Source organism: Colletotrichum abscissum (genome assembly GCF_030869225.1).
Source record: "Colletotrichum abscissum strain IMI 504890 chromosome Unknown Scaffold_8.1, whole genome shotgun sequence".
Classification (NCBI taxonomy): Eukaryota; Fungi; Ascomycota; class Sordariomycetes; order Glomerellales; family Glomerellaceae; genus Colletotrichum; species Colletotrichum abscissum.
The window spans coordinates 1,167,918-1,195,236 of record NW_026850525.1 but is presented as its reverse complement, the minus strand read 5'-3'; the positions used below and the strand labels follow the sequence as shown (position 1 = coordinate 1,195,236).

The 27,319-nt window shown below is 54.5% G+C and overlaps 8 protein-coding genes across 8 annotated transcripts; 3 read left to right on the top strand and 5 right to left on the bottom strand.

The window, feature by feature from the left end:
* Window positions 1–1,501: 1,501 nt before the first annotated feature.
* On the bottom strand, window positions 1,502–2,830 carry CABS01_04393 (uncharacterized protein; the record flags this gene model as incomplete). The annotated part of the gene is made up of 1 exon (XM_060537764.1): window positions 1,502–2,830. One exon carries the CDS (start codon window positions 2,828–2,830, stop codon window positions 1,502–1,504), a length of 1,329 nt encoding a protein of 442 aa, XP_060390609.1.
* A 2,020-nt stretch (window positions 2,831–4,850) lies between these two features.
* Window positions 4,851–5,162, top strand: CABS01_04392 (uncharacterized protein; the record flags this gene model as incomplete). The annotated part of the gene is made up of 1 exon (XM_060537763.1): window positions 4,851–5,162. The coding sequence occupies one exon, from the start codon at window positions 4,851–4,853 to the stop codon at window positions 5,160–5,162; it is 312 nt and encodes a 103-aa protein (XP_060390608.1).
* A 3,458-nt stretch (window positions 5,163–8,620) lies between these two features.
* CABS01_04391 (uncharacterized protein) lies at window positions 8,621–10,902 on the bottom strand (the record flags this gene model as incomplete). Its single annotated transcript, XM_060537762.1, has 2 exons — window positions 8,621–10,533; window positions 10,728–10,902. 2 exons carry the CDS (start codon window positions 10,900–10,902, stop codon window positions 8,621–8,623), a joined length of 2,088 nt encoding a protein of 695 aa, XP_060390607.1.
* Window positions 10,903–12,138: 1,236 nt separating this feature from the next.
* Window positions 12,139–12,378, bottom strand: CABS01_04390 (uncharacterized protein; the record flags this gene model as incomplete). Its single annotated transcript, XM_060537761.1, has 1 exon — window positions 12,139–12,378. One exon carries the CDS (start codon window positions 12,376–12,378, stop codon window positions 12,139–12,141), a length of 240 nt encoding a protein of 79 aa, XP_060390606.1.
* Window positions 12,379–13,151: 773 nt separating this feature from the next.
* CABS01_04389 (uncharacterized protein) lies at window positions 13,152–13,541 on the bottom strand (the record flags this gene model as incomplete). The annotated part of the gene is made up of 1 exon (XM_060537760.1): window positions 13,152–13,541. The coding sequence occupies one exon, from the start codon at window positions 13,539–13,541 to the stop codon at window positions 13,152–13,154; it is 390 nt and encodes a 129-aa protein (XP_060390605.1).
* A 7,073-nt stretch (window positions 13,542–20,614) lies between these two features.
* Window positions 20,615–21,359, bottom strand: CABS01_04388 (uncharacterized protein; the record flags this gene model as incomplete). The annotated part of the gene is made up of 2 exons (XM_060537759.1): window positions 20,615–20,774; window positions 20,836–21,359. The coding sequence occupies 2 exons, from the start codon at window positions 21,357–21,359 to the stop codon at window positions 20,615–20,617; spliced, it is 684 nt and encodes a 227-aa protein (XP_060390604.1).
* Window positions 21,360–23,183: 1,824 nt separating this feature from the next.
* CABS01_04387 (PH domain-containing protein) lies at window positions 23,184–25,911 on the top strand (the record flags this gene model as incomplete). Its single annotated transcript, XM_060537758.1, has 3 exons — window positions 23,184–23,186; window positions 23,265–23,468; window positions 23,545–25,911. The coding sequence occupies 3 exons, from the start codon at window positions 23,184–23,186 to the stop codon at window positions 25,909–25,911; spliced, it is 2,574 nt and encodes an 857-aa protein (XP_060390603.1).
* Window positions 25,912–26,299: 388 nt separating this feature from the next.
* Window positions 26,300–26,548, top strand: CABS01_04386 (uncharacterized protein; the record flags this gene model as incomplete). Its single annotated transcript, XM_060537757.1, has 2 exons — window positions 26,300–26,389; window positions 26,423–26,548. 2 exons carry the CDS (start codon window positions 26,300–26,302, stop codon window positions 26,546–26,548), a joined length of 216 nt encoding a protein of 71 aa, XP_060390602.1.
* Between the last annotated feature and the right edge of the window lie 771 nt (window positions 26,549–27,319).

Genomic DNA, 27,319 nt, shown 5'->3' with positions numbered 1-27,319 from the left:
GTGAACCTGCACCAGGGTCTCGAAGTCTGACAGGGCGCTAGCTGCGTAAAGGAGAAGGTACAAAAAAACCATGGTAACATATTGGTCTTTTTTGAATCGTCTGTTATGGTCGTGGTCGACTACGACGTGTACCATCGCGGTTATATGTGGTTCCTTTGAGCAGGGCTCATCACGTTCCAAGAGTCTGGCCGTTTGTTCACCTTTGTAACCAGTCTCCTCCCATAAGACCACCTTTCACTCACCCTCATAGTACACAGCCTCATGGTGAAAGAGAAAAAACAACATCAAACCTCTCACCAGAACCCTTTCATCCCAACTCACCCACCAAGGTCACAAGCCGTACCTCATACCTCTCACACCGCCCACCTGATACCCTTAATCACTCACAATTTTCTGTTTGCCTCTCGAATCCCAAGGGACGCCCTGGGCCGCTGTATTCGAGTGGTTAAACACCTGATAGAAAATACCCCTGGTGGAGGGGGGGTTGGGAGGGGTGAGGTTCTCATAGGATTGTAGATCCTCCATCGATTGCCGGCATCGCGGGTTCAACCCCGGGTGTCAGACATCCCGGCGGTGCGACTATGTCCGAATTTTTAGGCGTTTTATTTCTACGGTCATGTTCTTTTTATTGATTCCTTTCGGTTGTATTGCTTTTGGTGGGCTTGAAGTGAGGTTGGGGATGTGTTTCGAGATGTGTATCTTTGGTGTCGGTAGTGGCGTTTTGATCGTAGTTTGTTGTTCTTGTCGAGGAAGGAAGATATGGTGCGGACTTTTACTGAGTGTGAATCGATGTCTGGTCATCGTATAAAACTTGCACTCGGCCGTTATGGCAAGCCATTTCACAGAACTTCTACCTCGCTTTCGGTTGTTAAATGTCGGACATGGAATGCCCAAATGACTGTCGTTCACGGCCGACCTCTTGTTATGCTCTTTCGAGACCATCACCAGAACCATACACAGCCACCATTTGAATACCTCTTACTTAACATGAACCATGCCTCCCATTGTCTAATTTCTCAAGGAAACTCTCGTCACGGGTGAGCCCTTATCATGGATATCCGTGCAAACAAGATATGTATTTATATATCCTCTGCCTACTCGAGCGTCACCTAGGCTTCAAACTAATCAACCTATATAACTGAACCTACACCAACAACGAAAGACAAGTAAAGCGACCGTGGGTATATAATCCTGACCAGAATAACAAAGGAAAGAAAAAAAACATGAAACGCCCCTTTTGCCACTGCCGCGAGGTACAATCTGCCCAAGTCTTCTAAGCGTCAAGCGAATGTCTGCCAGGCCTATAATCTTCTCCAAATCTCCGTCTTCATGTCCAGCATGTTAAAATGTTTCTCTAAAGAATATGAGAAGAAATACGAGAAACAAGGGAAGAAGAAGCGAAGGAGCAAATATGCCGACATTACAAAAACTTCAATATCATCAAGAAAGACACACTCAACATCCCACTCCCCCCCTTCACTCCCCTTGAGACAAAAAGAAATCATCGAGCAGGCTGCGATGGCATCTGCGGCGTGTACGGCACATACGGCTTCCCCCTCCGCACGTCACCGAGCTCCGCCTCCTCCATCATATCCGTAAACGTCGTGTTCCTCTTCACCCCAGGCCGCCCGCCCACTGTCCGCGGGTCCGCGAACACGCTGATGCTCTCGCTGCTCGGCTCGCGCTGGAGGTGTGATTGGTTGTTGCTGCTGTTGTTGTTGATGTACCCCGGCTTCGGCGGCGCGAGCGGGTTCGGCACGTTGGGCGGCTGGAGGCGCCTGGACCCGGAGTTGGGACGCATACCCCTGATGGGAGCGACGGCTCCGGTGCCTGCTCCCCTCCCGGGCGGCGTCCGCGGGGCGGAGTCGCTGCGCGCGAGCCCGATCGGGTGGTGCGCCAGCGTCGTCGCCGTCGAGGAGAGGCGGTTGTGGCCCTTGTTGGGGGTAGACCCCGCCGGCGATGTGACGAAGCCGGAGTCGCTTTGCGAGCGGGAGTGCGTCGTGGACGGGGTCTTTAGGATAAAGTCCGTCCTCACGGTGGCGTTGTCCGTGATGGGGATGGGCTCCGAGATGATGTTGCCAAAGGACGAGGTCGAGGTCGACGGGCGAGGACCACCGCTGCCGCCGCGTTTCTTCTCGCTGAGTGGAGGCGGGCCGCGGCGACGGCGGCGGGCGCAGAAGAGGAGAAGAGCGACGCCGAGGCCTACGCCTACGAGGAGGCCACAGAGAGAGCCGATGACGATGGCGGTGGGGAAGGTGCCGTTCTTATTGTCGCTGTCGCCGTTGTCGTTGTTATTGTTGTTATTGTTGTCACCCGCGGGCGTCGTGCTGGCGGCGATGGTCGTCGGGATCACGCTTGGGACGGCGGTGGCGGTAGACGTCGGCTTTGGAACCGGGGTGGAGGCTTCCTCCGGCGCCTTGGTCTGGTCCGAGTCTTTCGTGCACTGCGACAGGCCATTGCAGCTGTATCCAAAGGGACAGCAGCTGTCGCCGCAGGTTGCGAGTGTGCCGTTGAGGACGGTGGTCTTGATGGAGGCATCGGGGTGTGCCACGGGATCTTGGAGGTTGATGTTACATGTGATGGGCGAGATTCTGTCGCAGCTCTCCCCTTCGGGACAGCAGAGGACGGTGGTGTTCCCGGCTAGAGTGATGCATTTCTTGCCCGTTCCACAGCAAAAGTTTCCTGGGAGGCCGTTGCCGCAGGAGGTGAAGCCCGAGGCGGCGCAAGTGTTGTCTTGTCGCCCAGAGACGGAGGGGATGGAGGCGGCATGAGCAGAGGCGATGAGGATGGAGAGCACCGCGACTCGTGTGCATTTTCGTAATCTCGACATGTTCCGAGTTTGGGGGTAATGTATTGTGTTTATGATGGTGTAATAGTTGGGCCTCTTTCAGCCGGGACGTTGCTTGATGGTGTTGCAGGGCCGGCGGTGAAGTCTGAGCTTTTACCGCAGAGTCAGAGGCGCGTATCAACAGTTGTGTAAGTCGGGAGTCAGGTGGCGGCTTGTGTCAATGGTCTATGACCACGGAAGGAGAGTAACGAGGCCCCGAGACCCTTGCGGGGAGGAGAAACGGGACACAAAGGCGTAGAAGTAAGTCGTGGGTTGAAGAAGTTTCGAGTTGAAAGAGACAAGCAGGTACAATGGGATTGTCGCTATTCACAGATGAAAGGGTGTAAGACAAGGAGTGGCTACTATGTTGTTCATCAGGTGGCAAGAGGCCTCACAAAAGGAACCCAAGAAGCAGTTTGATCGAGCAAAAGATGACTTCAGGAAGAAAGATGCAACAATGACGAGAATGGAAAGGTGAGCAAAGAGAAGAATCGGGCGATGACCCAAAGAATGAGATGACGATATCGCTCCCACCCGATACTGAGCCAAAAATCATCCAAGCCCAATCTTTTTTGGTCCGGCTCGATATCGCGGCAGGGCGGCATGGGGGCCAGTTCTTCGGACCCCTACGACTGCCACTCGGCGGAGGACTCCCGCAGCAAGAGTGTAAGAAAAGAAGGAAAAAGGAAAAGACTCTTTCAGGTTCGACTAACGAACTTGCTGCGCGGCTCCGAAACGAACGAGCTTTCGCCTGTGCCTAAAGAAACAATGCCACCCGATCGACCTCGCCTAAGAAGGCCGGCTGGTCGGTGGCCAACCAAGCAGCCCCCGAGTGGCATCGCGGCGACTCACGAGGGTCTACGAAGGGGGACTCCTGCTTCGCAGAGATTACCTTGGGCTCTGCAAGCGCGACTGGATCGCAGCGGGCGTGAAAAATTGGTGGAGCGATGGTGTTGCGAACTCTGGACGTCTCCAGTGTCACCATGTCGACGCGGAAGACAATAGCCCCCGAGCTTTTCCCATCATGAGAGAGTATGATAGGGCATAAGCGGCCAAAATTCAGACCTCAGGGCCCCCTGCCCCCAAAAAGGCTTGAAAACCATTGGCGGATATCAATAATCAGCAAATGGGTAGCGACGACAGCAGATAGATGGCAACGTTGGGCGGCAGAGAGTCTCGCCGTGAGGCAGTGCTGGTCTGGGTAGTCGCTGGGCCGGCGACAACGAGAGGCTGTCGTTGGAGTATGTCTCCTTGGTAGTGGGGACTTTCTATTCCCCTTGGTGGTTGAAGGGCCATGGTGAAGGAAGGGGTTGAAGGGTTGAAGGAGAATGAGAGGTTGTGAGCGGTTGGCGAGTCGCCCAGTCAAAGAATAGAATTTCCTAAAGGAGTCATCCAAAGTGCCAGAATGTAGCCGCGCAGCCGAAACGCGCGCCTATGATTCGTTCCTAGCGATTGCGGCCCCGACTCTAGGGATGGCCCCTGCGTCAAAGGCGTCCGGGGTGGCGGACGCTGAAAAGTGGAGACAAACGGGACCGCTGGGCCGCTCCATTGCTCTGTTAGCGTCCGTCGTTCCCTTTCAAGGCCCCATTCTCTTTTCAGCAAAGATCCAGGTACTTTCGTACTCTTTTGGGGCGTCCGCCTTTAACCGCTTTATCCCATCCATGACACTGTTCAGTATCTTAGGTACTAAGCAACCAGGGTAACCAACACGAAGGAAGGCTCGTGGTGCGTAGGGATTGAGACTCAACCCTTGACCTCACTAAAGGAAAACAAGGGTTCAAGACATGGTACCTAAGGGTATGGACATTGACCGAGTAAATTTAGCCTCCAAATCACAACGACAACCTTTAATGGCCCGCCACTGGGGCCGTCCAAGCCACACGTGACGTACGCCATCCGTTCCAGCCACTGCAGCCACTGAAGCCACCGAAGCCGCTATTCCCGTACCTTGGTTCTACCTCATAGGCTTATACGCCCGCCGCTCTGCTGGCCATGCATCGGCTCCCTCACGTTCCCTCAGAAGATGGGTCACAGGACCGCCTCGCGAAAGCCTCACCTTTTGACCGATCGGCAGCCGGCAGACGACGAACCTCCAGTCAAGAGCCGTGCCTCCCATCTCGCAATGGAGGAAACCGGGGACCATCACCACGTCCACGGGCCAAAATCGGCCTTGGCCTACACTGTCCGTACAGCACCAGGCAGCATCACCATCGTCGTTGTCCTTCTCGCTTCAGCTCACCAAGGGGGGAGGGGTGTATCTTGGAACACTTTGATCTTCTCAACTTCCATACGTGATACCATCGTCAGAACCCCCGTCAACCTTCGCCGTCGGTGAGCATGTAAGTCGTGTCGGCCACAAATCCCAGGGTTCGCCAAAAAAGCCCATGAAGATCCACCGCAACGGCGGTCCCCATCTCGACCCGATGCCCTCTCATCCACTCCCAATCAAATGATCTACGAGCAGCAAAAATGCCTTGCCATGATTGCCATGTTTCTGCCCATTCGCCAACCTCGCACTTGTACGGATGCATCACCCCCCCCCCCCCCCCCCCCCCCCCCCCCCCCCGCCCCCGCCCCCCCCCCCCCCCCCCCCCCCCACCACCAGCAAAAAAAAGCCTTTCCCTTGTTTCCCTTTTTTCCCCCCCTCCCCCACCCCCCCCTTTTGCCGGAGCCCCCCCCCCCCCCCCCCCCCCCCCATCCACGTGACGATACAGGATTCGCTCAGAACCTCTCTCGAAGAATTCCACGCACGTCCGATCCCGTGGTCTCATCCGCTGCAGGGCCCCCGGCAAATGAAAAGACAGAGAAATAGAGAGGAATGAGGGAACGACTTTTCCAAGCTTCAAGGTTTTAAGCCCCATGCAAGGGAGAAAGGGCAAATCGCAAACCACAGACACCATCGTCACGTGGATACTTGATTGAATTTCCCTGTTTTCGTACTACGCTAATTGATACTGGTACCAATCTTGTGCACCCCTCCCCTCCCCTCCCCCAAATACGATATCGGCGCCGAGAATTAACCAACCCCCAAGGGGACCACTCCATTTTCGCCAATTCACAGTGATTCACAACACATATACGGAAATACGTGTGCGTACACCGTATCTCGAGCGTGTTCAGTGACTCAACAACGGCGGTGAACGGTCCCCCGAAATCGTGGGGAACGGGTACGGGTTCGGGCTATGCAAGTGGTTGGCGCTTAAGCTTGGGTGAATCTCGCTTTCCGTCATCTGAGACCTATCTCTCTTCCCTGTCTCTTTTTTCCTTTCCTTGCTTAGGTGTAAGTCCCCGCACAAACCCAAAAACTCACCCTCTCCCTGTCGTCAACACCTTAGATGGATGACAGAGGGGTGTGTAATCTGAACAATTGAGACTCGATATCAAAGCCCGTAGAAATAGGATCTCGAGACCACAGTTAACTCGATACTGTGGTCCTCAAAACACCCCAGCTGTATTGTTTTACAGACGCACACCCACCCCCATTGCACAGTAAGGTAGCGAACATGAATACACACAAAGGAATGATGCCATGGACCTCCAGATGACTTGACTCTATCCTATCCCACAACGATGGGTTTCTTGCAGAACCAGCAAAAAACTCGGTGTCCACATTCCCAATACCCCAGGCCCCATAGTCTCCAATCAACCCTTCTTTCAATACTCATCATATCGTCAGCACTCTGAACAAACGACCCTGTTCACCACTGACGTCGGACCTCCAATCCATGAAACATTGCACACTCAACCATCTCGGATCTTTCTCTTACCTCACCCCTCCCTCCCTCCTCTTTCGTGATCACCCCGAACCTGAGTAGGTACCTCGGTGTCGGGGAGGGAAAAAAACGGGATTACCCAATTCGTGATCCCGGCCAAAGACAAGCCACACAGACCGAGGATGGACGTCAGGTGAGCTCACCTTGAACCGCACACCTCGCAGGGCACTCCCCAGCTAAGGTACCTGGTAAAACACCCCGCCGCACACCGGGCCAAAGCTCACCGAGCCAAGCCGACCTTCACCGCTACCTTACCGGCAAACCATCTCTTCACCTCCACAACAGACTTCAAAGGGACATGGATACACAAACCCAGGGTACCACCAGCCCGCGCGACCTCTTTACCCCTCCAAACCTCCCACCATACCTCTACCCCCTTCCCCCATCTCATAACCACCGGACCCCCTCCGGCATCGCAAGAACAACCTCCATTGACGAAGAAGAGAAAGGACCGAAAAAGAGATGGCGCTACCGCGTCGGTACACTCAAGCGAGGTAAGGTGTACTATAGTGCGTGTGAACAGTAATATAGCCTACTATGGGAAGAACAAGCTCTCCGTCCATTTCATTGGGAATATTCTTTGGACCTGCGCTACCTCATGACCACCCACAGAGCCAATTACCTACCCACGCCATGTCCATCGCATCCAAACAATCCGCATCCTCCCGCGACATGCTTCAATTGGCTTCCGAAGAAGACACTGTACTGTAAGGTGCCTTGGGTACCTCACCTTGAGCAAACACACGTTACAGTGACCCTTTGTACCACCCTCGATCGGCAGCTTGCATCTTCACCTCCCACCTTTCCCCTCCTCTACTCCCGAGTTGCCAAAGGAAAAACGCCCCATCGCTGTTCTCTTTCTCCTTGTCTCTCATGTTCAATTCGTCCAGTAATCGATTCCTCTCGTCCGTCACTCCCGTCTCACGCACCCTCCCCTCCATCGTCCCATTTGCGCGTAAGCTTCGGCCCAAGTGCTTCCAAGGGGGGAAGGTGGTGGTGTTCGCCACACCCGTGCAAGTACGCAGTAAGCCGGAGAACTTTCCTACCTTAACTTACTGTGTACTCTTCCAAGATTCGACCCCCCACCCTGGCATAGACCGGCCCAGACAAATCTCGGACTCGGCCGGTGGGCACCACTGGTGAGGGAATTCTTCACATCTTTCAAAGCCCAGTAAAGGGGGGGGGGGGGGGAAGGCATGATTCGAAAGTAGTGCTTTTGAAATTGTTGGGTATAATGTTTTGGTATTACATGATTCATATAATCCTGCTCGATTCTGCCAACTGCTCCGTAGAGAGCCGAAAGGCTACCGAATGAGTACCATGTGAAGAAGTCAACTGGGAAGCTAGCCCATCGCAGCTCCCAGAGCCCTTCTCTTTGATCCATCCGATCCAGTCCAGATGCACCGAACTGCTAGTCCCAAAGTCCCAAACATAAACTCCGATGAAGCCCGTTTCCCGTGCTCATGCTATGGTATACCCAAGAGAAGAAAGAAAAACCAAGATATCAGACGAAAGTGTGTTCCGTCTGAGTAAATGAAGAATAGTCGTTCGTCGCATCTCATGTTTCCATTGCATGTTCCAGGGCCTCACCCAGGCAGTCCCTTTCCCATCATCCCTCGTCATCATCCATCATCCTGGCAGCCAGGCCCAGCTGCCCCGTGCACCCTCACCCGTGAAAGTGTCCAGTCAGAAGAAAAGGTAAAAAAGTGTGATCCAAGTGTCTTCGCTCTCATCGTTCATGTCCGCTCCGTGTGCCTTGCGGCGTGTCCTTCTAGTAAACCCAAAGCAACCTTTGATTAGGTTGGTGTAAATGTAGAAAAATGTGGTATCAAAATGGGGAAGATCAGAAGAGAAGATTCTAAAGTGTCCAGCAGTGCAAGACAGGCTGCCAAGCAGCCCTGGTTGCGCGAAAGGGAATAAGCGATTGCCTGAATCACCTTTGCGGAGGCGGTATACATACCATGCAGATGGAAGGCGAGCCTTCTGCACACATTTATACAACCCAGAACCAGCCAGGATGCTAGATGAGCAAGAAGTCCCAGCCCTTCATCTGCATGACATCCCTCCAGTGGATGTATGCTACCGCCTCAGCTCCTTGCGTGGAACCAGGGCTGCCGGCGCAGCTGTCACTGCTCTTGATGTTGCCTGTCTGCATCCAGACTTCATTGAGGAGCGAGGCGACGCGGCCGAAGGAGCCGCAGTCAGAGACATCGCCAAGCTGGGCAACGCGGTCCTCAAAGAGAGCGCGGAAAGAGCTGCCAGGCAAGCTGACAGAGCCGCCCACGAGGTAGACCCAGACGAGACTGCGGTCAAAGCCTCCAGGTCCCGAGGGGATAAGCTGGAGAACGTTGGCAAGCTTCTCAACCAAGCCGACACAGGAAGCCTGCGCGGGATTGAAGCCGGGTACCAAGCTGCAAAGATAGATGCGAGCGGCAAGGCGGAACGCGGCTGTCATGTTCTTGGAAAGCTGCTTAGGGGAAAGGCTTCCGTTGTTATTGTAAGGCATCTTGGGACCAGGCTCGCCAATCTCGGTGAGGTTGATCTGGTCGCCAAGAGCGTGGACGTGCTGGCAAAGAGTAATGTCGTCCATGCCGCTTCCCTTGAGAGCCTCGAGGCAGGCGATCTCAGAAATGAGGTACATGACACGGTCATCGCATCCCATGAGCTCGCGAAGACCCAGGCTAGGGTTGTTTGACAGGTGCTTCTCGCGGTAGGTGTGGGCAAAGGTAGGAGCTTGTCCCTGCATGGTGGCGCCAAGAATGTCAATCCAAGAGGTCAAAGTCATGTTGAAGGGAGTTTGGGTTATCTGCTCATGGGGATCCGAAACCAGGCGGGGTAGGTCAAGCTTCTGGACCAAGCTGATGGCAGCTTGGAAGTGCTGGTGCCAGGGGATGTCGGGCAGTGCGTCGTCGAAGCGACCGACGACACACTGGAAGAAGATGAGACCCAAAGCAGCCTCGAGAATCTCCTGATGGTTCTCGTCCTTGTTCAAAGCGTCGCAAAGAGACGAGATGGTGGCGTACCGATGGCGCATGATGTCCTGATCAATCTCCTCTCCGGGAACGTTCATGGTCGCCTTGTAGTGCTGGGCGGCGATGCTAAGACAGCAGTGCAGGTAACCCTTGTTGCTCTGCAGAGCCGGCAAGATCAGATCGGAACCGACTGAGCCATGTTGGTTGGAGTCGAGAATGGGAAAGATGGTGGGCAGGACGAATTGGATAAAGTGGTCCAGCAGGCGCTGATCGTTCTCGTCAAGCTCAACTGCGACCTGGCGGTTGGACATGGCCGGGCCATGAGAGAAGTCGAAGAAGTTGACGTTGAGGGCCTCCTCGCTAAGGGACTCCTTGCGCTCAGAGTAGATCTGCTCGGTCCACTCGCCGTCGAGGGGCACGGAGGAAGGCAGGATGGTTCCCGGGGGTGGGGGAGTGTGGTAGGTGCTGAAAGTGGAAATGGTCGACTCCCTTAGAGTGGGCACATCGTTCATGTAGACCTGGCGCTCAGTCTTGACATCAATCTCGTAAGGCGAGGGGAAGCCACTGAACATGAAGTCGGGGTGCATCTGGGGGTTGTAGGCAGCATAATCGGCACCGACAGTTGGCGGGCTGTTGAAGTTGAAAGCCTGGGAGAAGTGCGAGTCAATGGAGGCGGAGCGAGTGCGGTCCAGAGGGTCGGAAAAGGTGGCAGAGGTGGGCAAAGAGTGCGACAGGCCGGGAGGAGAGCCGACGGAAGTCTGGATCGTGTGCGACGCCTTCTCTGAGAGCTTCTTGCGCTTGATAATCATCTTGATGTCGTCCTTGTGCTTGCGGCGGGCATCGTTGTTGCTCCACCACATTGGGCGCTTGTATTCGCATGTCAAACCAAGATGTTTGCAAGCGGAGCACATTGGCGAGCCCTCGTCGCACTTCTTGCGGCGCAGTCTGCAGGTGTAGCATCCTGTAGAAAATTCAATTAGTCTCAAGTGCCTAGATGAGGTTTGACCATCGTGGAGGACACAATTTGAGGTAAGTAAGGGAGAGTCGCTCCTGTGTAAGTGGGATTTGGATGTGGGTGTAAGTCAAGCATGGCTAATACCATGCCAAATGGAATGGGATTTGGGGAAAAGAAGGGGATTCTTGGGATGAACGTACCTGTCCTTGAACGGCGGTGCATTTGTGACTTTGCCTTGGAGCTGGCATTGTTGCTGTTGGTGGTGTTGGCTTTGCAGGCCGACTTGGCCTTCGCAGAAGATGCGACGGCCATGTTGACTGCAGCTGTTGATCTCATGAAGTCCTCTCGAATGTGGTTGGGGGGTAGAGATGCCATTTGTACCCTTCTTCTGTTCGCGATGGAGGTACCTGCGTGTGAATGACAAGCCGAGCAGCGAAGACAGAGCTAGAGCTGGCTGGCTGGGGCGGAGGAGAGAGAGAGGAGGGAGGGAGGGGTGTGGTGAAGGGTGTGTGAATGTGTGGTGGACCGGGGGTGATCAGGGACCAGGGTCGACAAGTGGAGGGGCGTGGCAGGAACCGTTACACTGTGTAGAGACGGAAGCGACCAACACTGTGCTCTGGACCGGGGAAAGAACGACCAGGGGTCCTGGGGGGTGTGAGAGTGCGAGTGCGCGCGTTGTGGCCTTCTCCTCTTTTCTTCTGATTTGTGTGTGCTGTGTGTGTTTGTGTGCTGGGTGAAGCAGTCTTCGTTCCTCTGTGCTCTCTCGCTTCTCTTTCTTTCCTGGTAGCCAAGGGTGAAAAAAAGGCGGGGACAACCTGGGATCGATGTTGGAGAGGGGGGAGAACTCGACGAGGGGGATTCGATGGTCAGGAATCGTCTGTTCGCTCGCCCGCTGTCAACGCAATTTGAGATGGGAGACCGGGTTGTTTGTCGAATGGTTTGTCGAGTTTCCAGAAACCCGAGGTTCCAAATCGTATCAGATTATTGAATTATTTCTTTCTTCCTTGTCGTTCAAAATGCAACAGCAAATTTGATCTCGTTTCGTGAACTGTAAGCAATGGGCGCGCTGCAAATTGTAAAATTGCAAATATGTCGAGAGTGATCGACTGTGGGTTTTTTGGTTTCGGTGGTGTCGAATGAGTGACTGGTCGTTTAGCAAGTCCGGCTTGCCTTGAACTGGATTATCGGGTGGTATTCGAGTGGTTGGGGTTTTCCGAAGATTGTGGACGGAGGGTATCAAAAAACAATTGTATGAATGAGAGAGAAAAAACCTTGAACAAACACTTGGATCACTTTTCCTTCTTCTTCTTCTGCTTGACTTCTACAGATCAACAACGAGAGGAGGCCAGAATCCAACTGTTCGTGATGGATGGTCCAAAGTCTTATATTGTGGCCGCCTTCATCATGACCGTCCTCTTGTTGCGCCAACCAACGGGCCTTTGAGTGGTCTGCCTGGTGTTCACTACGTAGCCAACATCAATATTGTTCTAAATTTGGATACACCTATGTATGTGTGTCTCCATCGCCCCCCCGAGCCGTGAGTGTGTGTGTGTCTGCTCTGCATTCCAGACTAACGTAGGCTAGGGCACAAGGCAGGCCGGCTGGCCGCCTTCACATCGAGTGCGTGAGACTTTGACCTGCGCTTACAGGCTCCAATGAGAATGGGCCGCCAAAGGCGGTCGCACTCACTGTTGGACCCCACCTGAGAATAGAATAGGAATGGACACTTCCGCGTCGAGAGGGGGGGCAGCTTCGAGATGGACGACATGGGTGCGAGCAGCTGTCGAGCGAGTGAACGGGCAACGCATGCATATCGTGGCTTGCCATGGCTGGCTCCGGATGGCAGGCCATGGGGACCAAGGTGCCAAGCACACCTTCGACCACCTGGTCACCACGCTACGCAGAGACATGCAGAACCACATGGGGCCCGCCTCCTGTTTGCCCAACCCGACTTGCCAACCTGCTATCGAGTTGTGCTCCATCCGGCCATATGCCTCTCCGGCTGTCCGCCGTCGATACCGCGTCCACTCTGTCGTCCCGGGCCCTGACCGGTGCAGATGCTGATCTTCAATATCGACTGGAAGGGGAAACTTGATGCTGCGAGTAGCAGTTCGCCCGGATGCGAGTTCACCCCGCGGGAGTCCGTTGCGCAGCCGGAGCTGCAGAAACACATAATAGTATCCGTATGGATTATCTGTATGGTCTTGATCTATCTTGTATACGTTGCACCGGCTCCGACATCAAGTACTATCGATAGATGGTCCCCCTCGGCCGCCAAGCAGGCCGTCGATGGCACGATTTGAGGAGAGGATTTCGGGGGCCGACGGATGACCAAGCAATGAGCAGAGCTACAGTTAGCCAGGCTCCCCCTTGCAAATGACATTTGGTCGTGGATCATTTCTCCCACTAACAAGCTCTGTCCTAGGATCGCACGTACTTGCATGAAGCTGGCCAACCACCAACACAGTTCGCTGAGCTTGTGGGACCCATCATCGAAATACTACCGTAGGTATTCGTAGAGCCAGAAGCGAAAGCCGGGCAAGAACCTACGGGTTTGCATGGGTATGGGGCCCTGTCAGCCTTTTTTGGTGAGGTTAGCCCTGTGTCTGACAAACGCGGTGGATTCATCCGATCATCCCATGTGAGGAGCCTCGCTTCATGGTTGCATGATGGATAACCATGAGCGGAACATGACTAGTCAACCGCTGGAGCCCCCGTTGAATGGCATCAAATATGGCAATCAGCCTGATCGTTTTCTGGGAATGATCTTCATTGCTGTTGGTTCTCCAAAGACCCATGCTGGGTGAAAGTTCAAGCCCCGTCGAATTAGGTCCCGTAGTGTTTGCTACTTTGGCAACGGGTTGCCGACTCTGGCGAGAGCGATGTTGGATCTCATCTTGCCTCGTGTTCTTCTTTGAGACTTGGACTCGACCGAACAAGACAGGGCCTTCTAAAGAGCATCCACAAATGAGAAGGCCGAGAAAGGCGGTCAGCTCCCGGATTGGATGGTCCATACGGCCACTCAATGTCGGTCGAATGTGGCTGCCGGAGTTGATACGGTGGAACTAGGACTTTCTGTCGTGCATGGCGAGAAGTTCAGGGGTGCTTTGCTGTATCCTGTAGCCTGTCAGCAGGTGGGTTTGTGCTTGGTGTAATTGGATTATCCGTAGATAATCAAGAGAGTGAAAATACCTCGGATCGTGGGGAGGATAGGCGAGTGAGGCGAGTATCCATCTCCAAAGATGAGCGAGTGGGTTTTGATGGAGAGTGGAAGATGTCGAGGCCGGTACTTGGCCATCGATACCCAACTACAGCCGAAAGTGGTGGCAGGTGCAGCAAGCAAGGGGGTATCATGGCACCGCGGGAGATGTCGTGCAAGGTGCTCCGCTCCGCCAAAGCCGTAAGGATTTCTTTACTTCTTGCCTGCTGTACTCCGAAGTCGTTGCGAATAACGGCTGCAGAAAGGCACAGGGACAAGGTTGCGGCTGGCTACTCGTCCTCCCGATGGTAGGTAGGTACTACTCCGTTGAGGTATTTGCTTTGCGTTTCTTTTTCCCTCTCCAGTCTCCAGCACCTGCCACCTCTTTGCTTGGACAGCCTGACAGAGGTACGGAGTACGTCGTTAGCGTCATTGTCGGTGCAGTCGAGGTTCCTTTGTCAAGAGGGCTGGCGCAGACGTTGATTCGACGGCGAGGTGTGACGACTTGTCGTCTCGTGCAGGGCTTCGGGACCAACCGTTCATTAGCGCTTGTGATGTCGCAGGGATTTAAGCTCTTACGAAAGGACCGCTACGGCCCCGGATTGGCTATTGTTTGCTGCAAGCGAGAAGATCGTGCAGGAATATTGGTCAGGGACCCCCCAGCTAGTCTTCCGGGTGGGGGCAGAGCTTTGGCCAATACGCGGCAGGAGCGCGGCAAGTGACAGGGCACCTTCTCGCGGGGTTCGCATGCTAAGGCACCTTAGCTCCATGTTTCCTGCCCCTCTTGTCTCTTGCTCTTGCCCTCGCAGGGAAGCAAAGGCGCTGCAGCGGAAGGCACGCATGGCACGTTCCTCAGATGCTTGTCCACCATCTGCCAGCCAAAATCTGGCTTTTGTGCTTTCCTCACGAATTTCGGCCAATCACGGTGACGTATCTTCATCTCTTTCCCCTCCTATTCCTGCTCTCCGCTTCCTTCCGTGCCGTGCAAGTGCTGCCGAACGACAACCTAAGGTACCTTCCTTGCCGTATGCATCTGGCAGGCACGCCGCCCGCCGCACGGCAAGTTTGCTGTCTGGAGGAGGCACGTCGGGCAAGGTCCGCCGATGATGGTGATCTCCCGTCAACAGGACGCTCTTGCCTGGTGAGCTACCTAAGGTACGGACTACCTATGTACTTGGCTACGTTGCCCTAAGGTACGGCATCGGAGTACCGCCCTCACCACCTTCCGAGACGGAATACTCGGATCATCTTCACTTCCCTGTACCTTCCATTGCTTGCTTAAGCAGTACGGATAGGTACCGTTCATCTGGCCATCTGGCCATCCGTCACCCTCGGAACAAACCTCATCCATGATCCCATCTGGTCCTATTTCTGGCGGCCTAATTAGCCGCCCAGCTCATGATGCGTGATCGAATTGACCCTCTTTGCGTCACACTATTTGCCCTTTTGCAACTCTGACATGTGGGCTAATTTGAGCACACCTCTCCATGCGTCATCCAGCTCGTCACATCGTCTAGCCGCTGCAGCTGTTTACTGTCACCCGCAGAATTCAGTCACGCCAACTAACAACCGTCGTCTGCTTCTATTTTTATTTTACCCCCATTCTGAGAGGATTATCCCTCTTATCCGGGAGTTTAACCCGCCAGGTCACGATATCACCCCATATCGATAGTCTGCCAACTTTTAGATCATGCGGGCTAATTATGGCGACAGCTTCCCACCCAACTGGCACCATCGCCCAAAGGACCTAATTAGCTCCATCGACACTACCTACCGCCATTACATCCGAACTCCGTCAACTTTAATTCACGCCAATACACTCGACGGAGCGTTGGTTTGCCATTAATCCGGGGTCTACGGAGTACACTGCAAACCTACCCGTCAGTAACGAACGGTCTTGCATCGGCGGCTCGAACCAACAGCTCGCCGCCTCGAGGCAGCACCCGGCCTGTACAGCATCCGTGCCGTACCTACCTTGACTAGGTTTCTGCGCACGCGGTCATCAGCCAACAGCCCAGGGTCTTTTTTCTTTTCCTTCGCAACATGATGCCTGCCTTTCTGCCCGCTGACAATCACAATCATCGCAAAATGTCCACGATCGTCGCCCATCGCGTCTCTCGAGTCTCAGGGGGCCCATGGCTCGCGGAGTGCGCAACAATTATCTGCCCGTCCCGCAGTACGGATACACTACGTCCCGCCTTCGCCGCAGTAGAGCCCGCCGTTCGTCAGCGTCCGTCCCGCGGAAGACGCAAGTTTATCCGGTCAGACGCCACATGTGTCTCGCTGGTCGGGTTGCCGTTCTGTCAGACTGTCAGTGCCCAACTGATTGATATCGGTGCTCGCTATCACAACCTCATCTACATCCGACCCTTCCATTTGCATTGTCAGCTCGTGCGGCACATATAACAACACTATTCGACATAAAAATTCATTCTCTCGCAGCCAAATATGGCATGATTCAACGATCGGCGTGGCCAAGACACTGTTTTTGTGCCTCACCCTCGGGCCCTCATTTCCCCTTGTACATGACGGATACTACACTGCGGATATGGTGGCATTGAACCATTCGATTGAGTTGAGGCGATCGTCGACTTCGGTTGCAAGGTCAACAGCCTCGTTCGTACCTGCTTTCAGCCAGAAAGAGGCGACAGAAGGACGCCCCTGTCACGGTGCAATCTCCTTTTCTCCAGATCACACATATCGTTTCCCTCCACTACCTATGTCGGCTTTCATCTTCTGGAGTCGTCAATGGCAGCGAGCAAAACCCCGCGCCGTTGATTGGCGGACAGACTTTGAGGCGTTGAGGTGTGCCCATCATCCCCAATCACTGTCCTGTTGTGGCTAGATTAATGTGATGTGATGTGAACAGCATCTTTGAACCTTGAGGGTCGAGATATCGGATTGCAGGGAATGCGGCCGCTAGATTTTGCGGAGAACAGAAACCACGCCTGGGCATCCCAGTCTTCCCGCTCTTCCGCTAACAGCTCGCGAACGGCGCAACATCGCGTCGCTTCTGGACCCCAGCCACGCGCGGCACATCGACACAGATCCTAGTCGGAACCTACGGCCTCTAGTCTGTCTCTGGGCTCATTGTTTGCCTTTGGCGAAAATATTACGTCCGTAAACATGGAGAAGAAGACGCGCGAACTAAGAAAGATCGCGGCATTATTCAAAGCGGCAGACAAACCTTTGTGGTCGACTCCCTAGCAAATCTCACAAGGCCAGGAACACCCTGGCCGACATTCTCAGCTTTGAGCTCCGTACCGTACGGGAGCACTGTACCAGATCCATGCTCTCCCGCCCTCCCGCTGAATCTGTGGATCTAAGCTTCCAGGTCCAATCCCCAACGCCGCGATTCACTCAAATACTGTGTTGTATTGCGGCACAGAATCACAAATACAGCGCATACTGCGTTGCAATTTGGAAGAGAACATGGCCCCCGTGAGGTCAGATTTCGGACCCCAAGGCACAATAGGAAAGTTTGCATGATTTTCAACGTCGCATGTCTAGACATTACGGGATGGCATGCAGCTGACAACCTTTCTCTTCAACAATCGACAATTCAAATAACACCGAAGATTTAGCATTCTAGGCCCTAACATCGGATGCATTTCAACCAACAATGAATTACGAATTTGATGTTGCATTGAGGATACGAATGACAAAGGAAACCTTGAAGAGCCATCTTACGGACAATGCCTCCCATTGTCTGGATAAATTGACTGCTTGCGATACGACTCGTGGCAGATGGATGCCAAGCACATTGCAGATGATAAGCCACGCCCTCTGTATCGGCTCGCCTCGCCCTGTCAACTACGAGATGGCAGCCATTTTCGACATGCCACTAGTGGAGCGCCAGTTGCGGACCGAAATCACGATGACCTGCATCCGTCTCGCTCAGGCCATCCGCGCCGCATCGCCATGCGATCTGACGAAGAGATTTCTAGGGGCTTGCAAACGGTCACAATGCAACGAGTTCTGGTTCTGAGACTCGTCAACACCATCACAATCCCCTTTCCAGCATCGAAATCCACTAGTTGACATGAGCGGGAGAGTCATCCATCCACAACAGTAGTGCGAGGCTCGCATTAGTTCGCCATCATGTGAGAGCGCGTGAAAACGTGTTCCAGCCAACTCATTGGAGGACATGAGTTGCGCACTGGAGACATGTCTGGAGAACGTCGTTTCTCACGAACACACACAAGGTAAAAACACCCTCGAGAATACGCCGATTCATTCGAGGATGGCCTCCCCCAAACCACACCATCGTCCGCCATACTATAGCCATCAACCCCTGCTGGGCTCAATTGCGGGCTGAGGGGTGTGTACAAGGTGCACTGTGCCCCAGCCCACGTTAGGGTTAGCCATATTCGATGATCCTCCTCCAGGATCAGAAATTGAATGCGGACGCCCTGCCCAATTGCCTTGGAACATGGCCTGGTCTTGCACTGAATCTCGAATGGCCATCGGGTAGAGTCGGCCGCGGAGCATAATTATCGACAGTCAATTCTCCATTGCTGGGATTTCCTTCCGCCATTCGCATTTCGGCCTCTTACTGGTCGCTGTTTAACCTCAATCACCGCCAGGTGTTTCTCTGTGCGACCCGGCTCCGGTCGGACAAGCTCTCTATGGATTGCCGTTGAAGGGACTGAGACAACAGCGCAAGGAAAGATTCTTGATCTGGCCGAGACACTGAGGCATTGTTGAACACATGTTCTCCCTGTCTCGCGGAAATGATCGGATGAGGTCATCCAAGGGCATGCCAGACGACGTGAAGAGTCGGTGAAGAAGGCAAGACTGCATATGATTCACAAATTCTTGTCCCGTCGGATACCGCCACGGCTTTTTTATGTCTCGGAGACGCATCGAACACCACCTGGAATGAACATGGAAGATGGGGATGCAGTAGCGGGAGCGTGCTTTATGCTTCCCTGCAGAGCGTCACACTGCTAAGGCAAGTACGGGGTCGACCTTCACAAGTTCACAGCACTTTTAGGCTATCTTATGAGTCAGCGGGAATTCTCTGCGCTGGCCTCTTGTCGTTCCTCGAAGCACATTATTGCTCCCTTACATGTGAAGATGTGTGGTGCTTCACCGACACCGACACACAGAAGTTGATGTTGCGCAACTGGTTGATCGCCGGCCGGGAGAGGGGTTGGAATTTCTGGGACCGGAATCGGCTGCCACCATGGTAGCAATGGCAACTCACCAATGCTTTGACTTTTCCAATGTCATTATCTGCGCCCCAATCAGATGTGCTTTTTGGACACTTCGATTAGCAGAGTCAGATCCTGTATCCGGAGAGAGAGAGAGAGAGAGAGCAGAGTGGTGGTGTCAGCTTCCCAAATTCTGCAAGGTCCGATACTGCAGCTCTATCAGATATCACCGCATCCCAATCCGCCAACCTACAAGAGTGTGGCAGCAACCATATTTCGGACATGGCATGTATCGCATATTTGTCTCAACGGCTCTGCGGGGTATGAAGCTGGCCACCGAGGTCTTGTCGTACCACCATCTCCAGACCGTCCATCGTCGTCTACCTATCAAGAGCACATTCTGCCAGCCCCCTTTGTCCCTCTTGGGATAGGTATGGCTCGCTGGATGGAGACTCTCATCCAGCAAACAAGGCCAAGAGTTCCCATTCCACGGCATCAAGCTATGGAAGCTAGCGACGGGTGCATACATACGAATGCAAAAGCCCAAGAGACCTGCTGCTGCTGCATCAACCATGTCCTCTCGTCACACTTTTGACCGCCATCTGCAGGGCTTGTGAGTATGAAGTCATACGTGGATATGTGACTGGGGATTCATTGACTGTTGAGAGATTTCTTTGCCTCTATCAAATTTGTCTGGCAGCAACGGTGAGCCAGTTGCGCAGGTCATGTGCCACAGCTACAGCTTTTGCCTGGTCACGTTGTTCGCTATTGACACGGAGCGATTGGGCGGTAAGTAAGTATCCAGAGGCGCGCATGATTTGCGAGCTGAGGGCAAGGCGAGACTAATGATAAGCGATCCACGGACTGCGCCGACAGTGACACGCAAGGTGGAGGATGAGGAGCGCAACGGGCCAACTGGGCGAAGAAAGGTCATCTTTGGGCGTGGCAGGACCCATTAAGATCCGAAGCGTCCCATGTCAGTCCAGTCACCCAAGAGGACCAATTCCAAGACGAAATCTCGCCTCATATTGGGACCTTTCGTAAAAGAGGCTTCTCGCAAGGCCATTGGCCTCGTCGAAAACCCCCGGACGGAATGGTAGTCTCGGTTTGATGGGGATTTCTCCGATGGAGGCCCGATGGGCATACTGAGTGGCTGAGAAGACCAGTGAGGGGAAGTCAGTTGATCGTGAGGGTGGGGTCCTGGCCCTGGACCGTGGACATTTGAGAGTCGAGACTCGTCGGGATCGGAGGTGTGCGGTGGGCTGTAGGTAGCCGAGGGTGCAACATGAAGGAGGCAGAAATGGGGAGAGGGGGTGTAGATGTGGCTGTAACTCTCCCCTTTCTTTCTTTTTGGGCCTCTCTCTACTGCGTATGGTTGACGGACGGTCAAGTAAGGTGGCCGGTCACGGTGTAGCACTGATTTGCTCGTCCCCGCCATACGGGAAAACGAACTGCTGGGCAAGAAAAGCCGCACGATGCAGGACTTCTACGGGCCATTGCATTCCTTGGGAAAGTTTCCCAGCCAGAAGGATTCGGGTGGCCGTTGAGAGGACGGCCATTACGGGATTGGGCAGGGCGCTCACATGGCTTGTCTCGTCTTGTCTTGATCCACATGCCTTGACCAGACTAAAGGTGCGAAGTGTCAAAGACATAGCTAAGAATACGCCTGTGTGGTGCTGGGCTTGATCCTGGGGAAAAAAAGAGACTTGATAAGATTGGAATGTGATGACAGCTAAGGTCCGATAAGTGATGGGTGGTGGGCCGTGGGCGGTGATAGTGACACAAGTCCGCGAACAGCAGGCGGTGGGCGGCGCATTTTGGGGGTTCTCTGCAAAGGCCGCGAAAGGCGAGAAGAGGGTGCCAAGCAAGCATGGGAACTCTGGCATGGATGGCTAAGGTAAAGCTGTAAGCTGGTAGTATCGGTAATGGTATGTAAGCTGGGCACTAGCGAACCACGAGCGGACGGGCGGGCGGGTTGAGGAAAGCGTGCAGTGTGCAGTGCAGCGCAGTGCAGTGCAGCTTTTTTCTTTGCTTTTTTTATTGCTGTGGCATGCGGCTTCAAGCTTGTGTGGTGCGAGGTCATCAGGAAAAGAGAAGAGAAATGGACGGGGAGTAGAGAGGTGTGTGTGCCGGGGAAGCTGCTCGTCCTTGCCCCTGGTCCTTGTCAGTGGTATCCTTGCAGGTGATGGACAGGGCATGATGGGAATTTTAGCTCGAATGGTGTGGGGGCTATGGGCCAGAAGAGTCGAGTTCGAGGACGTACGGAGTGTATGTACCAAGAGGCAAGAGCCCATGTTGCGGGCGGTGGACTGAGCGAGGGTTGAACGAGGGTGCGCAATCGGGTGTTGTGGAGTTGTGGATGACTGCCCAAAAAAGGTGTGAAATGGAAAAGCATTGAAGGTGAGGTGAGGTGAGGTGAGAGACGTATCCGTTCGGATACAGCAGAGAGAAAGAGAAAGAGGATGGCAAGGTCTCATCCCGGCGGATGTGTGCCACACCCCCATTCCCCTCTTTCCCTTCTGTCTCCTGCCTTTCCCTTTTTTTTGTGCTTCACGCCGTTGACGGCCGGCGACCGGGGGGTGGTCGTCGACATGCCCCACTTATTCAGACGACAAGCGAACAGCGAGTGGCCGCCAGATTGAGAAAGACGGGCGCTTAAACGCCGCCGTAGCGGCAAGCCGGGGGCAAGGATGTATGTACGTATTCCCGTAGATAACTTCACGATATCCCGATTTTCCAACCAATGGCGTGTTAGCGTTCCCTAAAATAACATCCCACGACATTTTGTTTCTTTGGATTTATGGCCAATGGGAGGCTCCAGCGCCTGCCTCTTGCTCTTGCCCAAAGTCCAGGTCCGTCGGCTGGGCGCTATGCACGAGCTTCTTTTCCCGTCCCCGGCCAATCAGGTTTACACTTTTCCCGACCTTTGCGCCGTCCTAGACCCTCTTTCTCCCGTTCCTCGCTTCAACCTCTGTCTCCTCTCTCTGTTCGAAGTTCGAACCACCCCCCTTCCATTCACACATCCTCACAGAGCAGAGACAGGTCCATTGCTGAGTACTGACTACTACGCTTCCCCACGCCTGTACGAGCACGGCTTCCGCCCACTGCTGCTGCTGTGCTGCCCTGTGCCTGGCCAGTTGCCTGTGTTGGGATATTGAGAGGAGGGGGGGACGAACGGAGTACATGCCGCGTCCTGGTGGTGCTTCGCTGCAAGTGCAAAGTGCTTGCTGCCGGTTGTGCACCTCTATCCACATGGATGGCTGCCCGGCTACACACCCCCTTTGGCCGGGGAACCACCAGCCTTTGAAGCGTTCCCTCTCTCTCTCTCACTCACTCTCTGTCTCTCCTAACATCTTCACCCAACAACTAATCGACGCCGGTATCGTCGCCTAGGACCACCGCCGTTGTTCAGGGTTCAATGAATGGTCGATTCATGGGCTGGGCCTTTGCCCGCTCGGCCACACACACACGCACGTAGGTACACGCAAGCGCACTCTTCTATCTGCCTCTGTCGTCTCTCCAACCCAGAACCTAGCACACAGAACCTAGATACCTAACCTGCCCACACACCACCCAGGCTATTATTATACACTCGACTGGTCTGTTCAGAGTGCCACCATCGGCGCCGTGTGCAAGTGCCACAGGTCGAATCACACCAGAGCCAGCATGCATATTGGGGAACGAGGGCATGCCATGGGTAGGTGATGGGATACCTGTGCGTGCTTCTGCTGCTGCTGCGTATGTGCTGTGATCCGACTCTCTCTCAACCACCATGCTTCCACCTCCTCCTCCTCCTTCTCAACGGTCAACCACCCCCCCTAGTCTCACATCCCTACACTGCTCCGCCGTGCATGGACACACTAGACATACATAACTCGCGGTAGGCGCCCGCCTTGTACCGGCTCCCCTCCTTCTTCTCTTTTGCGACCCGTTACATACCAAACGAGCATATTCGGCTCTGCTGGACCTCATATCTCTTTTTCCTTTAGGCATCTCCTTTTCGCTGGTCTTGTTTGCTGGCCCCGAGGCGTATTCAACCTCCCCATAGCTTGCACTGCGTGCCGCTATCCCCAAGTATCTACAGGCTTCATAGAGCAGAGTGCTGCCGGCAACGGCTTTCCCCCCTCGATTCCCAGCTGTACGGGAAAAAGCAAAGAAGAAAAGGGTACCAAAATTGCCACGGAGGAGGCTGTCCTGCGCTGTAGACTGCAAGTCAGATATAGCCAGTCCACGCCCTCTTGAACATTCCTCCACCCCACTTTCCGTATCTGGGAATAACCACTTACACACATACACACAAAATGGTGAGTCGAGGAATGACAGTCAAAACGGGGGTTTTGCGACGCGGTGTGTGGCTTTTGAGGCTGACTTTGCGCCGCTAGAACTACACACAAGAATATGAAAGAGGCGAGCGTCGCCTGCGCCATGAGATGCGCGAAAAGGCGCCCATGCGCGACACATTCTTTGGCATCAAAGCCGAGCCGCAAAGGCCAACGTCGGTGGCGACCGAGTTCATGGACATGGAATGGGACGACGACGTGCTCAGCGAGTTTGAAGACAACTCTCCTCGGATCAGTGTCAACTCTGTAAGTGATTTTGTTGGAAGCGGCAGTGGCCTCGTCTCCAAGAGGGCTATAGCTAACGTGTGTGGGCGCAAAAAAGTCTGGCGGCCAGCCAAGTATCACGACACTCTCATCCTACGATGAGGTGCAGACGCCAAGATCGAGTCAAGGGCGGATGATGTATGCGACAGAGATGATGGAGTCACCAAACAAGAACATTGAGGGTCCTTCCGGCCCGCACCTGTTCCGTGCTTCCACCGCCAGCTACTTTGACGAGGCCATCCTGACGCTGTCCCCGGTGACACCCAAGACGGCGCGACCTTTCGATGAGCCATTCCGACACATCAGACCGCAGCAGCCGCCGATGCCCCCATCCAGACACCAGAGCGGTCCCTTTCAGTTCACGTACGAAGAGTTTGAGTCGAGGGAGCTCGTCTCATGGACGCCAGAGATGGTTGCGCAGTCGATGCTCAATGCTGGCATTGAGCTCTCGGTCGCCGGCCGCTTCGTGGAGAACGATATCAACGGGCCCATCCTAATTACGTTGAAGTTTGAGGATCTCAAGGAGTTGGACATTCCGTCATTCGGCATGAGGACGCGCGTTTGGAACCAGATTCAGGTCTTGCGCGACAGCAGACCCAGCTCGCCACGCGCCCCGACGCCGATCCAAGACGAGCCGAGCCGAGAAGTCAAAAAGGAGACTCGCGAGGTCCGGGCGGCGGAAAGGCAGCAGACGGACGACTGCGGGATGAAGAGGAGCAAGAGCAGCAGAAGGCGGCCCAAGAAGCCGTCGCACGACGATATCATCACGCCCATGGAATCCGTGTCCATCGTCGGCATCGAGCAGGTCGTCCCCAAGCCGCACCAGTGCGCCAAGGGCGAGAACTGCTCAAAGTGGAGGAAGCAGCAGCGCCTCATCGAGGCCTTCAAGAAGGAGCACCCCTTTGTCGACCTCGACACGGAACAGGTCGTCATCACCGGAAACCCAGGCAATCCGCACACTGCCAGGGCTCTCGATCCTACGCAAATCCTCAGGCCTGTCTCGGACGCCGTCCCGTCCGTGGTGGCTTCCTCTGACGTGCTGGGCCCCGGCAACGCCACGCCTCTGCAGTATCTGCAAGAGGCTGCCCTCCGCAACGTCATCTCGAGGGACCCCCAAGACAATGTGCGCCAGTTCCTCGACTTCCAGAAGCACGAGGATACCACGGTGCCGCCGACACCCCCCTTCGAGATGGGCTTCCCTGCCATGAAGGCCCAGCCTGAACGCCTCCGTCACCTGCCGAAGCTCTCCATCCCGGGTAAGCAGGCTCCTCGCGCCAGCCCTCTCCGCGCCTCGACAGTCCCTCCTCCGTCAGCCCACCCGGAGCCGCTCCCGACACCCCCGTACCACCAGCAGCAGCAGCCGCAAGGCTTCGTCCCCTACCACATGGACCGGGCCGAGGCCATGTCTCCGGACCTGCAGAGCCCCATCAACAACCCCTACCGCTTCGGGACTCCCTTCTCCGAGATGGATGTCCCCGTCACTGCCGTGCCCATGGACCGCATCGCCCGCGACGTGTCCCAGTCTGTTCCTCCTGAGATGAACTACCGTCCCGGCGTCTCCAAGCAGCAGCAGCCGCCCCTTTCCCGCACCCAATCCCGCTCCTCTGCCCGCCGCCCCTCGTTCCCCGTCCTTCCCGCCTTGAACGAAAACACCGCGACCCCCATCGCCCGCACATCGCCCAGACACACTTCCCCACGCACATCCGTCCGCCCTCAACCCCTCCAGCAACAGCAGCCTCTCCAAGCTCCTCCCCGTGTGAACTACCCCTGGTCCCCCATCGAGCGCACAACCCCCTTTGAGCAAGCTATCCCGCCCATTACCCACCTCGCGCCCTCCCTCCCCGTCAAACAAGCCGCCTCCGCCGCTCAGCAGGACGGCGTGACCTTCCAGGGCCCCATGAAGAAGCGCAAGACAAAGATGCTCCGCCACGAGTGGAACGACACCTTCTGCACCCTCAAGGGCACTCGTCTCGCCGTCCACAAGGACGCAAAGACGGTCGACCGCACGCTCGAGTACGTCGACGTCGACGACTACGCCATCGCGTGCTCCAGCCTCGCGTCGCAGAGCAAGCTCTCCGCCGCCTTCAAGGCCGTCCACTTCAGCTCCTCGTCGTCACACAGCCGCGAGAAGAGCGACCCCGTTGCGGCGTTTAGCTTCCAGCTCATCCCGCAGGACAAGGACAAGGAGTCCGCGGGCGCCAAGCTGCGGAAGCGCGGGAGCGCGCTGCACGGCTTCGGGCACGGGCACTCCTCGAGCTCCGGGTCGATCCCCGCCGAGGGCGCCAACGGCACGGGCAAGACACATCATTTTGCCGTCAAGAGCCGCGATGACCGTATCGATTGGATGCGGGAGTTGATGCTCGCCAAGGCGCTGAAGCAGAAGGGTGATGGGTTCGAGGTCAGTGTTAACGGCAACATGATCTAGACCTCCCTGTCGAAACGATCCTTTCTCAAAAGCCAAGGAAAGCACCGAATATCCGATAATGACTTGCGTTTCGTGTTTAACGTCTGTTTTTCACTGCTTTTCATCTTCACTTCAAGCAAAGCAAGCCAGCAAGCCAGCAAGCGAGCAATATTTGCCTCGGGGACTTTATTTCTCTTATGAAAGGTCGTCATTGGTACACTCTTTTGCCATATTTTGGATTTCTTCTTTGGAGAGGTCGAGCTTCTCGGGCACTCTGAGAAGCTTGAACCATCTCCCTCGTCTCCTTTTTCCATTTCATCTCCTCTCTTGCATAAGTCATCTGGATAGCGGCATTTGTTACATCCTTGAAATCAGATTCTCCCTCCCCCCTCTACCTGACGCCGGGTATATGACTCCTTTTTTTCCTCTATTTATTACAACAGGGGGGGAGGGAAAGGATAGGAAACCCGGGGATTTTGATTTGGACAACTCTGTTGAGGTTCCTTACTGAACATAATTATTCTATTTCTCGCTGTCTCTTATTTCTCTGATGAAAACCGAAAAGAAAAAACAAAATACCAAAAAGAAAACAACACGTACGGAACGGAAACGGAATGAAATGGAACGAAAAGACACTCCTTTGCCCCTTTTTTTCTAAACATATTACTTACTACTGGGAGGGATTACCATGATACCTAAGTTTACTTTTTTGTTATAGCTATTTGAGAGAGTTTGGTTGCAAAATGAAAAATAGGGGGGGGCCTGAACAGGAGCCGAGCCGCTTTTGTGGGCGACGCTCCGGGATCTCGGTTATGAAGATGAATACCATTTGCTCTTTCTTCTCGTGTGTTTTGAAGCTGTGAAGACTTCCCTTGTGATGTGATGTATCAGAGATTGAACTTTGGTCTTTGCTCAAGAGAGAGTCTTGGCCTGGCGCGAAATGCAGTCAGGGGAAACAGAGTTAAGAGGAAGAGGGGGGGCGGGGTTGAGACGAGACGATGAAGAGTCTTTGCTGAGTTGAGCGATTCGAATAGAATCCATCTATCAAAGCCTTTTTTCTTTCCCAAGTTGAAGCAAAGATGAAAGGCAAGGGCAATGGAAGGTTTACTTGTGGGTGAGCTAATTCGACCCGGCGAAGCTCGTGGGGATTCTCTGCAGTTTCCGTCTGACATAGTGGCCGGGTCCTTTTCTGGAACTCTGCATAAAGAACGGAGCATTGCGGTCCTGTTTCGTCGCTTCGCTTGCGGCATCAATGTATGCGAAGAGAGACGTGGAGGTAACTTTACCTCGCCCCCTTGGATCGGTTTCAAGATATCAACAGGGCAAAGCTTTTTTTTTTGCATCACCTCCAGCCGGGCGCGGTTAGACGAGGCGCATTATCTCAAAGGTCCAGTTGAGGACCATCAAGAATTCCTTGCTGGGTCTTTTC